Source organism: Paroedura picta, chromosome 5 (assembly GCF_049243985.1).
Source record: "Paroedura picta isolate Pp20150507F chromosome 5, Ppicta_v3.0, whole genome shotgun sequence".
Taxonomy (NCBI): domain Eukaryota; kingdom Metazoa; phylum Chordata; class Lepidosauria; order Squamata; family Gekkonidae; genus Paroedura; species Paroedura picta.
In genome coordinates, this window is record NC_135373.1 from 89,340,980 (window position 1) to 89,355,652 (window position 14,673).

The window sequence follows — 14,673 nt, forward strand, 5'->3', positions numbered from 1 at the left end:
CTTTGAATTACTTTGGGTTTTGTGCTGCCTTTTTCCATTGACTCAATACTTTTAGTATGAAGAAGCAATCCTTTCTCTTCCTATTTTAAACTTCGCTTTTCTATATCAAAGCAACCAAAACCTTAACATTTATTTCTTCCTAATCACAAACTCACACAGTAAAGTATATGTCCTGGACCAAAGTCAGACCACAGGATGCCTTGTGTGTCGGAACTATACAGTAACTAATGAGTTACACAGTGGTTCTCAACCTGGGGATTGGGACCCCTTTGGTGGTCGAGTGACCCTTTTACAGGGGTTGTGGCAGGACAAGCAGCTTGGCCGGGGGCCCCCATCCACACAACTTTGTGGGGTAGATTAAGATAGAGCATATGTCTGTCTGTAGCAGCGGAAAAGAGTGAGATCAGTATGGTGATATAAGAGGCATAACTGAACTGAAACCCCCCCCGGGGGGGGAAACAATTGATATAGAATCATTTACAATGGATCTTCATGCCATTGGTCAGTTTCAGTTTAATTTCTGTGAAAGAACACTTGCATAATTTTATGGCTGGGGGTCACCACAACATGAGGAACTGTATTAAAAGGTCATGGCATCAGGAAGGTGGAGAACCACTGATCTATGGGGTCTAGGAAAAAATAAGAGACAGGTGATATAAAGCGTAAGAGGGAAATACTTTCATTGAAACAAATATGCTCAACGCCTAATAGACACCATTGAAGACCCACAGAGACAGGAGTAGGAAGCATCAGGAACCAATTGAGGAAAGCTTAAGTTAGCAAGGTCAAGGACTAAATGCAAACTCTTACCTCCACCATTTTTTTGGCACAGATATGGAAATCGCCATACATTCCCCAACCCTACAGAAAATCCAACTTGTGCCAGAATATACTGAAGTTTGCTGTTCCAAGCAGGTCTCTCATCTTCTACATCAGATCCCTCTTCAACATCTACATCCTTATCTTCCTGATCATCAACGGACAATTCACTCTTCTTGAAAGCATCTTCAACAGAGTCTTCATTGGATAGAAGATCTTTAACCGACTCGATGACATCATCATCAATTTCCCTTTTTACGACCTTGCTGTTCTTAGGCATTTGCGGTAAAGAAATGGGAATGTCGGGTTACATTCACTTCAGGCAGACTACACAGTCTCAGTCAGTATCTTGCTTCTGCAAGATTGAAATTGGATTGAATCACTTGACTGAAGAAAATGTCCCTTTATGCAGAACAATCAAGAGAATCGAGATTTTTGTCTTGTGTATGCTTGCTGTAACATTAAACACCTGTTAAAAGAATAGCAGTTACATGAAATTCAGAAGGATACTTCAATGATGCATAGTTTATCTATTCCATTCTATAACATAAACATTCATAGTTTTTCCTTTCAATGCCTTTTTTTTACATGAATGGAAGTTAAAAGGTCAATTGCTAATTTTCTGTATTCACCTACTATTCAACTGTATTTCAAATATTTCACAGGTAAAATATTTGCTTAAAATAGAAGTACTGATAAAGTTGACATGCAGATGCCCAATTTTATAATGTGATATATCCAATTCCTGATACATCCAAGAAAACTGTTGATTTTCTGAACTGGCCCTAAATCTGCCAGCAAACCTAAATGCAGTATCCTTACACAGCTAAGGAAAGTTTAAGAAGGAACTTTGTAACTTTTATGTGTTTATTCCATTATATAACATTCACAAGTGGGACCTTCAAGCACCTGGCCTGGCATTTGTATCTTCTGTGAAGGTACAGTTGCAATTTATACAATCTACCCAAGTATTATTATTACAAATCACATTTATATCCCACTTGTCCATATACTAGGGCAGCACACATGGAGTTATCCTTCATCACAACTCTGTAAATTATGGTGATTTGACAGAGGATGATTGGCCTGAGGTCAGCCAGTGAGCTTCATATTGAAAGTTTATATTCATACTGCAAAATGGGAAAGGTGTAAAATGCTTTAAAGCTATCTGTAAAACTACCCACAGCTTTTAAAATGAAGATATATCAATCTTAGGAGCTATGTGCAATATATGGGACATGGTCAACATATTTGTTACCTATATGGCTGTGACAAATATACTAGTTGGGGCCCAGAAACATGTATAAACTCAAGAAATATTGTCTGCAAACAGCTTTATGGGTTTGGGTGAGTATAAATAAAATGTTAAAGAATATCTTTCGCTGTTCAAAAACAAAAATCTAGAAAAATAAAAGGGCAATGAGGACAGGTTTGCTGAATGATCCCAGGGAGAAGTGGTATATGAGTAGTGGCATATGCCTACAATTGCTTTGCTGTATACTTAGACAGTAATCTAATCAAAGTCTCATGTCATATAATCATAGAGTTGGAAGGGGACATACAGGCCATCTAGTCCAACCCCCTGCTCAATGCAGGATCAGCCCTAAGCATCCTATTTTAACCAGTGTTGGACACCTTCACAATACTGCAATTAATATGGGTTGACTTGCTAGGTTGGTAGAGTCCATGGAGGTCAATTCACATAATTCACATAATTCACATAATTCACCTGCTGATCAGATGACTTAAACTGGACATTAGTCAGTTGAATTTAAAGCCTTAATGCAAATATTTGGGTGAGGCTAAACACTATTCAAGTTCTCAGTATGCTGGGGATCAGCCTATGTCAACAGGTGCCTCCATATTGCCCCATTATCTGATTTGATATGTGTAAACCCTGAAAACACCACTGAAATTCTACATGTAAGAAACATACTTGTAGGCCATAGTATCTTTTATTGGACTATGCAAGATCTCTAGTGTGCATGATTCGGATGCATGTGAAAAGTGTCATACAGGGCAGTGGTTCCCAACCCGTGGGCCACGGCCCGGTGCCGGACCGCGAAGGCCTTGGCGCCGGGCCGCGGCTCCTTCTTCCCTCCCCCCCCCGAAGCGAGAAGCGCGCCAGGCCGCGAGCAAATCGGCCGCCAAAGCGTTTGCGCTGGGGGTGCCGCCGTGCGCGGGCCCCCGGGCTGCCCTCTCCCCTCACTTCAGAGCAGCGGTTGCGGACCGATGTTACAAGGAACATCAGAGAAGACATGTATTTAGCTTAGTTAAATTAGGAAATTCCTGATACTTTCCAACTGATTTCATGTGTCCTGGATGGCTTAGTTGGAGATTTCCTGCTCCTTTGAGCACTTTTCTTCCCATCTTGCCTCCAAAACAAAGTGGTAGTAATAGGTCTCTCTCTCTCTCCTCTTTCTCTATACAAAGTTGTATAATAAAATCATTTTATTCTTTTAAGCATCCTCGTGCTTTGCTATTCTTTGCATATCTGAACTCTGCCAACATCTTTCAAACTGGTCTGTCCTGTTCCATAGAGATATTAAAACAAGATGTATATGAGTAACAAAATTTGCACAGAAGGTTAATTTTGCCATTTTACTGAGGGGAGTAATATCATTCAAGAAGTAGCAGTAATCATACTGTTGACTGTAGGAATTTTTTTCATGGTGTTTGATAGAAAATAATGGATCACCCTTACATAATATATTCATCTACCAAATTCAGGGCTGAGATATACAAGTCTGATCTTTTGGCCTGAGACTATTCTATTTGTCTTTTGGCTTCCAGATCATTAAAGGGGTCTTGGAAAATTCAGACACAGGGTTAGAAACATGGTTTTACTAGTAAAATGAAACTCCTGGTTTCATTATTTGACAGTTTCACATAATGACATTCAGTATTACAAAAGCAGTTTTCCTGAATTATATCAGCTGAAGAAACCTGACATGTTAATGTAAGAGGAAATTAAAACAGAGACAGCTACCAAAACTATCAGGCAGCTTTCTTAACACAGGATATGATACAGAAAATTATATAAAAACAGACCTCATGTCAGAGACACTACTAAATGCAATTTCCCAGTACATTTATACAATGTGCATTCAAGTTTAGATATCGTGAATGAACTAGTTACAAATGGCAATAAAGCCCCACTAACTTTAAAAGGGATGGATCAGTGATCCTTATTTAGTGCTGTGATTATTTTAACTCTTTTTAGGGAACCATACTAAACAGGACTATTCAGAAGTATGTCCCATACTACTGACTGGAACTTAGTCACAGGAAAATGTCCTGTGAATGTAACAATAGTCTAGCACATTGATTTGTTTTTACATTTTTTTAAATACCTATTCACTGTCCTGAGGTGTGATACAGATTGAAATATATAAAATAATGCAAAGATATCCATGTCTGTATGTGAGAAGAGGGAATGCTACAAATAAATAATAGAAAACAAAAATATAAACTTTTTAATTTTAGTGCATTTCATTAAAAAAAACAAGTGTCCATTTAATTCAAAACTAATTCAAGATTCTAAAAAGAGGGGTGGGACTATAAGAACTATGGCTCATCTGCCTGGCATATAGCAAGTTTCAAGTTCAATCCCTGACATCTCCAGTTGTAAGCATGGGGGTGATGAAATCCTAGAGAGCTGCTACCAGTTTGAGTAGGCAATACTCATCTAGATGATCCAATGGCCAGAATCGGTGTAAGTTTGCTTCTTGTTATATAAGATTTTACAAAAATATTGTTCATGAATAAAGTAGCAGGCATCTGCCTATATAATGAGCAATTATCCCATCATGTCAAAATAATAGAAATGTCAAGGTCATTGTCATTAGCTAAATTTGTCTGTATATTTTTTCAGAGGAAAAAAGATGCAAACAAAGCACTAGCTCTTCCAGTGTTCAGTAGTGTGCATATATTCCCACATGGAGACTTCATGATGGGATTCAACAATAGCAAGAGACAATTAAGGAAATGGCAAGTACATAAAATGCACAATAAGTAACTGTTGTTTTAAAATAAACTGATCTATAGCAATCTAGGTGACAACCTGTCTGCTATTAGGGGTGTGCTATCTTGGAGCCTTTAATATACAGTTCAGTATTATCAATATTTTTGTCTATCTCCTGACAACTATCTCCTGACAACTCAGGATCAAAGGCAGATAACAACAATAAATACGCATCTAAACAATATTATATACTATAATATAAAATATGTTAAAACAATTACAATTTTAAAACAATAAATATAAAACAAATTAAATCAATACAATTTTCTGATATAATACTATGAACAGAGTAACACTGAAACACTTGTGCAAATGGTGCTGTTTTAAACAACTGTGTAAAGGCTGAAATGTGTTACTGTCAAAGATTATGTAATAATCTTATATTTATTGTGTGTGTAGATACAGAGAGAGAGAGAGATCAGTTACTCTGGAAGAAATTGACATTTCAGAAGGTAAACTCGATGGTATTGCATCCTCACTCAATTGCATACAAGCCCACAAACTCTGCCCTCCCTAAACACCACCCGCAAATCTCCACAAATTTCTCAAGGCAACCCTAAGGGCCATTCCGCACAAGGACCAATGTTGCCATTTGCTTTCACAAAGCGGAAACGTTATTTTAAATAGTGGAATCTCAGCGTTCCGCATACCTTCATTTGTAGTGGAATCCAGTAGCGTTTCATTCGTTCCCCACAGGTTTCTGGTCTCACAGGAATCGCCAGAAAGGAAGCGATTTTTTTCTGTGTTTGTTCCCACCCCTGGCCATCAATCAAACAGAACAGCCAATGGGCGGTTGTTATCATGCTCCTGAAAAGCCCCTTTCCCTGTAAGCATAGGTTTTTTTAAAAAACCCACACACGTTGCAACGAATATGCGTTGATTCGTTGCAACAGAGAGACCCATCTAGCTGACGTGTGAGCTAGCAATTCATCATTACCACGCTCCCCCGAGTGAAAAAAAAATGCCCCCCCACACGGGCGCGATTTTTGGCTGAAATTAAAGGGAATTGGCGAACAGGAGGCTGTGTTGTGCTTGGGGACTTAGGGGAGCTTTAAAGCACTTCTGTGGAGGGACTGTAGCCGGAGAAGCCTCGCTGGGTGAATGAAGCCTTGCTGGTTCGTTGCTTTCCCCACTCCAAGGGGAAAAAATGGCAATCGCTTCACCGGAAGTTCGGAGGAGAGAGCCAGGGGGAGGGACTTTGTTGCAACCGCTACATTGAGAACGCACATGTCTTTTTTGCAAGTGTTGCAGGTTGTTGGCAAGAGTGTAGCGATTTTCTGAGGGTGAATCCACTTTTCCCAATTCCCCGGAAATCGCTACAACGAAGCTATTTTGGTGCTAGTGTTGCAGGACTATTGCAGATTGCTCATGACATCATGCAGATTTAAAATGTTCTCCCCTACTGTGATCATTGGGGTCAGCGAGACACAGAGGAGACTGGTACAGTCATTTCGGGCTCTCAGTTGACTGCCGTCTTCCACCTATTCAGTAGGTATGCTGATACACAATCACCCAGACAGGACTGACTTATGACCAAGCACAAACTTCTGACTCATGTCCATTCTTCCCCCACTACATCCTCAAGTCTACCCAGTTTCCTCCCTTGTGAGAGTTGAGTGCTGCCATAATAGCAAATGAAATAGAATTACTAAGCTAGCTCCCCTCCCCCCCCTTCACTAGCATTGCACTTTGCCAGTGAAAGTGGAATTCAGCATCAACTACATTCTATTTGGTACAGACTCTGTATAAGAAGGCACAATCTGTATTCAGCTAAATCCAACTTTCATCAGTTATACCATTTCTGAATGATATCTATAAACAGCAAATCTCAAAAGAGTTACTCTAGAATAATTAGGGGATGGAATTGTTCTCTGATAGTGCTTCTTCAGGCACAGGATGTCTAAGTTCCTTTCTGAAATCAAATGTTATATTAGGCAATTCCATGTAATATGATTTAAAATCTGCCTTGGAAACTTGATTTGGGTAGATTGTATTGTTTCCAAGACTACCCTCCAAAACAAATTGTCCTCCAACCTGCTACAAACAGATGAAGTCTCAAGCTGCATGTGATTTCAACTTTCACTAATAAAATACACCAAATGATCCAGATAAAATAATATTTCCTCAGTCATGTAACCTCATTTGTAAAAGCTTTCAATCTGAAGCAAAATATGTTTTGTCTAGTTGTAGAATTTACTCCAAAGCTGTGTTATACACACTTCTATGAGAAATGTATGGGCCTGTTTCTGCATACCGTATTTGCCGGCGTATAAGACAACTGGGCGTATAAGACGACCCCCCAACATTTCCACTCAAAATATAGAGTTTGTTACATTACATTACAGTACTATGGGCCACTATGGGCAGCTATGTCTATCCCAACTGAATTGCACCCGGTATATAGGACGACCCCCCCACTTGGAGGCATGTTTTTCAGGGGGGGGGGAAGTAGTCTTATACGCCAGCAAATACTGTAATTGTGCACAGGACAAAATGGTTAGTTCTGAAGCTTTTGACCAGAGCCTGCAATCTATGGCCAGTGCTCTAAAGCAATCAGGGTGATTGCTTCTTGAGTAAGATACTCCCTGTCACATGGCGGGGTACCCAAGTGATGACTGGCCATCACCTCCATGGTGACTGGGAAGGGTCATCATCCTGCTGGTGGTATTGAAGGTTCTTTGGAGTTGTGCAGAATTGGGACCGCCAAAAAGAAGGTGTCGTTTCCTGCTGCTTTCACCTTTGTGGTCCTCCTGGCTGCTCGCCCATATGTGGTCTCAGACAGTGAGAGGAAGGCTTATATAGTATCCTCCTCTGCCCCTTCTCTTCATATCTTGTTCCTTATATCAGGGCTCAGGTTCATGTTCATCCTCATCAGCACTGCTTCCCTCCAGTTCCCTAAATAAGATTTCCTTTCTCACACAAGCCCCATTGATGCCTCTGAACTCCTGCAGGAGTTACCAGCACTGTGGGAGGAAAGGATGCAAAGCTATGGACCCAACCGATTTGGCTGCCCTCTGCCAAGGCTTCCTGGCTTTCAAAGCTTAGTTGCCACTGTGCCAGCAAGGAGATCTGCCTGCACTGCTTCCAAGGCCCAGTGCTGTAGCCAACTCCCACTCTCTACCCTTGCTGGCATTGCCCTTGTGAGTGCCCCCTCTGGAAAAGCCACCTATCCACCTGGAGGTGGCATTATTAATGTCACAATAAAGTCAGAGTCCAGTAGCACTAAGATCAGACTCCAAAATTATTAATGTCAGTTATTCATCCGCATGTTTCAGTTACACAGATGGGCTTTCTTATACTGGCTCTTTGCAGATTTCTTGTTCTGAATGTTGGCATAGTTTGGCTGTTTAATTATAACAGATTGCTCATTTCTACCATAGATTTTTAAAAGACACACTATGACATTGATCTTTATTATATGTTTATGAACCAGTTCAGAGTGCTTGAGGTGATTACTGGACTTTTTAAAAAAGTTAGTATCTGGACCAGAGATTAAGAACATAGATGCTCCTGAACTAGGCCTACAGTTGTTAGTTATTCAACTTCTTCTGACTGAGCAACTTATATATATAGGATAATTCAGAAGCATTTTGCTCTAAAATATTGCATCATTTAATCATGGCATAGCAAACTTTAATTCAATGTACAATGCTTTACATAGGATGCGTCTACTAACAACCTTACTTAAGAATTTTCTAGTAGCTTTTGTAGACATTAATATGCAAGACAATAAAAAACAAAAGTTCAGAATCAAATATTCTCCAGCTTTAAAGTGGATTAAAATGGAAAATGCAATAGGCAAAGACAAAGCATTCCACAAAAGAATCTGAAATAGTTTAGTCACATGACAGACCTCCAGGGAGATACATAACTGCTATTGCTGGAAGAATTGCAGCTACTAATGTATACATTGTAGTATAATTTGTGACAATAAGGGAAGAAAAGATGTAACAAAAACATATTAAAACTTTTTAAAATCAAAATACAGTATTTATTTTTTGGCTTATTTTAGAGTGACAGATTTTGATCTTCTCATTTATAAAATTCATTCTCTAACTAGAAGATTAAGAGGGACTGAATCAACTGATCCCAGAATAACGTGTCTTGGAAGCAACCAGGAATCTGGCTTGATGGAGGTCTCAGGTCATTGGACTGGACCCAACCAACTTTGCAGCTGGTGAAAAAGGAAAGAGGAATCCCACTTGACTGATCCAAAATGCTATTTCGGGGATCATGGGACCTACACATACAAAAGTCATATGGGATGAGGGTTGTACCATGGAAAAGTAGTGGGTGATACTTAGTGAAGAAGCTCACTATTGTATTTACATCCTGGACAATTATAGAAAGCACTGGATTCATGCTTCCCAACTACCTCTAGCAAGAGATGCAAAGCTATCAACACCAGAGTATCAAATGGTGCTATTCTGTGGCATCAGCTGTTTGCTTTTTCATTAACCTGGTCTGCCATTACTAAGTTCAGTCCTGTAGTGAGGTGTTTGGACTAGCAACTCCTTCTGTAGCTCAAAGGAAGGAGCAACTTCCTGTTTTTGTACTGTACTGGCACAACTTCTCCAGAATAAAAGCACATCTTGGCCTGTTTGATGCCCACTATTCTACTTTGGAAGTATCAGGACCAAGTTCTGCAGGATTTCCAGAAGGAGAAATGAGATTGATCTATCTTGTTCTGCCCACTTTTTTCTCAAGTAAACAAGTTAGAGACCAGGCCAGACTTGGATCCCCCCTTTTAACAAATACCTTTTTGAAAAGGTACTTGTTAAGGTACTGAGGGAAGTTTTTCCCCTCAAAAAAACTTCTGAAGCAGGATGCCTGGGGGAGTACGGGGGTGGTGGGACAACAGCAACCTACAATACAGAGAGATTTGTTTCTAAAATGTGATCCAGCCAGATTTTCTACTAGTGAAAAGAGTCCCCTTTGACCATCAAATAGCTATGCCATTTTGAAAGGAACTGGCAAAGACTCAGCTTTAAAAAGTTGACTGGATATAGTCCGATTTATTTTAACGCCTTCTCTCAAGACTAGTAACTGTAACAGTCTGATGAAACACCAAGTTGTTGATTGACTACCAGGACAATAGTTTTGATTGTGAACTATGGCTAGAAGAGCTCAGAGTTTTCCAAACTCTTACCATATTTTGCTTTTCCTATTATCTAATTGCCATTTTAAATTAAATGCCCTGTATCCCAGTATTTATAGAAATGGTAATTTCCATGCAAAGTGAGCAACATCCTTCTTTACATTGTTTGGCACAAAAGTTGACCAATTTTATTATCCTGGTAACAACAGAAATATAAAAAAGTATGAGGGAGGGGAGAAAACATCATGTTTACTATCTTTTCCAGCTACCAGAGCCATCAAGGGTGAGGGTTCAGGCCTGGGAAGAAAAAAATCCCAGAGGCCCAATTCAGTTGTAGGGCCTCTGAAGCAAGCATCATGATTTATTTACAATATGCATTTTGCCACTAGAAGTGAAGGAAGGCAGAGCACAATAAAGAGTAAACCTCTGCTGTCCCGACTTTTCTGCAAAGTTTAGGTGGGAAACCCTTGCTTCTCAGACTCCGCTAAACCCAACAGCTAGGGCAGCATTGGAGAAAATCAAAAATAGTCAGGACAAGCTGCAGTTATTGCCAGAATGCAGCCTCCTAACAAGGTCAATATTTTCTGCAGTTTATGCTTTTCCTTAGTTTCACCCAACTATTGCATAGCCCTGTTAGTGTGTGATAGCAAAAAACAAACAAAATCATATTTATTTTTTACAATGTTTCTCTAACGTTTTACTATACTTTTCTTCTTATGCTCTCTTCCTTCCATACACTGTCATTTGTCTATCCTCACTTCTAAATTTTCTCCCAACTCTTTTATTTTTCATTCTCAATTCGTTCTCATCCAAGGCAACTGGTTGGCAACTTAGAATGTGTTTAATAATACTACAGCAGTAAACATCTATTAATATTACAAAAGAATTGAGTTGTTAATATTTCCCCATAATTTCTTATTGTAATAAAAAGGTGCTCCTCTCCCCTCCCCTCCCCTCTTTCCCTTATATATTAAATGTTAATCTGCCTTAGTGGCAACAGTGAGGAACATAGGTTATAACTTATTTATTTGAAAGAGTTTCTACATGCAAATGAAGTCAGCTATATTGTGTAAAAATAACACAAAATTGCATCAGTAGCTTCTTCTATAGCTTATACAGTTTACTGGCACAACTGCAGCCATGGCCATTAGGATACCAAAAGTCAGGGTTTAATTTCTTGAATGTGTGCACATACTTAAAAAAAAGGGTGTGTGTGTGAGTACAAATATCCCAAGCAATGAATCCTAATATCTCTTGTATGAACTGGCCATAATTACAGGGGATAATTTTTGACAAGAATGTACTTAACATTTAGTAACCATGTTGTCTTCATAATTGAAGAGACAGAATTGACAGGCTCCTGCAAGTACATATCACAAGCTGATGCAATTTCATGCCTTTCTTGCAGAATGTACGCTTCTCCCCGTTTCACTTGGACTTTCACTAGTCCTTGCATCATTATAGGGCAAACAAAAATACTATGAATAGCTTTATGCACATAGCATAAGATATGAACTATGTCATCAATCCCCATGCATTGGATTAATTTACATAGCACAAGGGAGGAGGTAAATTTAATTATGTTCATCTTTAAATGAAAATAATTAAGACAGTACCTGAAAACTCTGCTTTAACACACATCACTTTTAGCACTGCTAAATGCCATCTAAGCCAGCTCATTTGTCCTCTGTGTATGACCTTGAATATAATCTTAACAAATAAATCCTGGGCACTAGCCAACAGCACTTGTTTGCATCACCTCACCTTACCACTGTAGTAGTAGTAGTAGTAGTAGTAATAATAACAACAATAATAATAATAATAATAATACAAACACATGGCATGTTGCAAATAAATTCATAATGGCTCTTTTTTCAGGACCTATGCTTCATTTCAAACAGCAGTGAAGGATTTTAATACAACCGTTTGCGTTCGATACCTAGCACTGATAACGGAACGGATCAAACTCTAAGGACAGCTCAGAAACCAACACCTTTATTTGGTGCCTACAAAAGAAAAGGATGTTTTAAAAACTGGGGGAGGGAAAGCAAGCAGGCCGTGTAGACGGCTCAAAGGGCTTCTCATTAACATACCCACCCAAACACGGTGACGTCAGAATGAGCCCGCCCACCCCTGCTCCGAGCGGCTGGGATGCGAGGACTCATCAGGAAAGCAAAGCATGTCCTTGCCGGGAATTCTCCTCGAACCCAGGCAGCCAATCGCAGCGCCACAACCACGCGAGCCCCTCCCCTTTCCACCGCCTTTGAAGAGAGCGGTCTTTGTCTTTATGCCGAATGTCCACATAATAGTCTTTGGCGGTGCGCTCCATTATCTGGCCCGCCTCTAAGCTCCGCTCCTTTCCCACCCGCCGTCGGAAGCGAAGCCAAGGCGTCTGGGGGTCAGGATGGAGGGTCGTTACCTCCTCTTAAACCCGGAGCCACCCAGCAAGCTCTGCCTGCCTGCCAGCCAGCCGTGACCTCCCCCCGACGAACCGTAGGTGAGGCGAGGATAGTGGCAGCCGCTCACGGCAGCACGAGGGGCAAGACTGGCAAGCTGATGCAACCAACGGCAGCGAAATGCCCGCCAAGCGTGGCTGCGGCGGACACCGGATCCTTCGCCGGCGCTGTTCGGCCACGCAAGGGGATGTTCCCATCACAGAGACGACATGCAAAGCACTTTGCCGCCTTCTCGGAGGCTCAACGGCCTGGCGAGATCCTGCCCGCGGAGGGAGGGGAAGGCAGAGCACAGCCTGCCAGACTGCAGGGCCCTGAACGCCTCGGAACCGACACGGCCCGGAGCTTCGTCCTCCCTCCCGCTGTGTCCCTGGGTGGACAGCCCCCCTAAAAGGGCCCGAGAGTCGTTCTCTGGACCACGGGGATGCTCAGCCCATATCCCGGTCTATTCCGATGCAGAGCCATTTGCACGGATGCCACTGCCGAGACCCTGCAGGGTGGGACCGGCTCCTCTGGCTGGCCGGCCGGATTGCGCCCTAGGAGAAGAGGCCCAGATTGATGGGCTTTACTCCCTTCCCCCTGCTTCCGATGCCGCCCCTATCCTGCCCGTCTCGGTGTTAATCCCCGCGCCCAGTGTGAATGCCACCCGCACTGCCATTTGTGCTGCCTGGATGCCGCCAAGGGCGAGCTCCAGTGACCATGAACACGGTTCTCCCCGAGGACGGAGTTCCACTGCCCGTGAGGGTTGCCAAGTCTCCAGCAGCGGAGTGAGGGCTGGTTTGCCACTCCAGGCTGGGAAACACCTGGCGACCTGGGGAGAGCAAGGACCTCAATGCACCTCCCAGAGCACCCTTCCTCCCCAGGGAAACTGATCTCTGTAGTCTGGAGAGAAATCGGGGGGGGGGGCTGGATGCTCGGGTGCCATCTGGAGCCTGGCATCCCTACGGTGTCCCGAAAGCTGCTCGTGTGGCCATGTGCCGAGGCGAGCCTTGGAAGCCACGCGGTCTGCTCGCTTTCCTCCAGAGCAGCCGCCTGCCCTGCCGCCTCTCCCCGGGGATGTCTGCCTCTGCCTTGCCGCGTTCCCCACGGGGATCCCTCCGCGCCTTACCTTCCGTGGCTGGGTCGCCTCTTTCCAGCCCCTCTGCAACGGAGTAGAGACGGCGGGGATCAATGCCTGGCTTTCTAGGAGGGGGCGGGCGGGGGCGCGCGCGCGCCTCTCTTTCTCTCGCCGGGTGGCTGTTCCGGCGGCGGGCGGCGGGAGACGTGCATGTGCCCGGCCCTTGCGCTGCAGGGGCGTTTAAAGACAGACGCGAGAAGGGGGGGGGGATGGGGAAGGGCAGGGCGGAGGGAGCCGCACCTCCCTTGACGCAGCGCGGGCTGCAGCCGCAGCAGCCTCCCCGCAGGGCTGGGGGACGCGAAAAGGCTGAGGACGCCTTTTCCCGCCAGCCCTCCTAAGCTGAGCGAGCCCCTGCCTTCCTTAGCAGGAGACTCTCGGGCTTATTAATAGCCATACCCGGAGCCCGAAGGGTTTTGTGGGAGAACAAAGCCGAGCCCCCCCCCACACACACACACACACACACACACCGCCGCGCCCCACCCTGAGGCTCCGAGCGGGATGTTGCGGCACATTTTCCCCGAACTCGTGTGCCACGCGCCCGCTGACAGGATGCGAGTGCCGCGGGTGCCCTAATGCGCAAGCGCTGATCGCCTCCCCTCGGTGCTTTGGCAGCGGGGTAGGGGAGCTGGGGTCGGGTCGGGAGACGTCTCCGGCTGCTCGGTTTGTCGACCAGGGGGCCAGCTGGCACTGGCTGTGTGTGTGGCGGGGTTGTAGGTAGGAGGGGCCTGGGTGTGAAGAGAAGCCCTGTGGGCCAAGTAGAAAAGGCGAGGCAGAAGGGCTAGGGAAGACTGGCGAGCAAGGCCCTCTCCTTAAGCCGAAAGAAACCGAAGGGCAGCCTTTGCTTTGTTCCCCAGCTCTTTCCAATGAACTGCACTGTGTAGCATTTGGCCCACGGGGAAACCCCTTGACTTCCAGACACTGTAGACACATACTTAACATTCCCAGATCTTGGTTTCTTAAACTGGGGGATCCCCCCCCAAAAAAAAGAGGGGGGGAGGGGACATTCAGCATCAGTGCTGAGAAATTGGTAAAAAGAAAAAGTTCAAAAAGCACAGTGAGAGACACAGCCATTTTCAGGTGCTTATTCTTTGTGTTATGAACTGGACTGCATACTTCCACTATAAAACTGCAACAAAAATATCTGTATATCTGCTTCTGCTGA

General features: G+C 43.5%; 1 protein-coding gene across 2 annotated transcripts in view; it reads right to left on the reverse strand.

Moving 5' to 3' along the window:
* SLC6A15 (solute carrier family 6 member 15) overlaps positions 1 to 13,896 on the reverse strand; it is a 37,093-nt gene extending 23,197 nt beyond the window's left edge. The window contains exons 1-2 of one of the 2 annotated variants that reach the window (XM_077338951.1): positions 13,503 to 13,896; positions 811 to 1,288 (exon numbers count right to left, since the gene is read on the reverse strand). In XM_077338951.1, the coding sequence (XP_077195066.1) occupies positions 811 to 1,099 (289 nt within the window). In that variant the 5' untranslated portion in view covers positions 1,100 to 1,288; positions 13,503 to 13,896. Of the gene's footprint in view, positions 1 to 810; positions 1,289 to 5,493; positions 6,642 to 13,502 lie in introns of those variants that run through there. The other variant, XM_077338953.1, reaches the window with a different exon arrangement.
* Between the last annotated feature and the right edge of the window lie 777 nt (positions 13,897 to 14,673).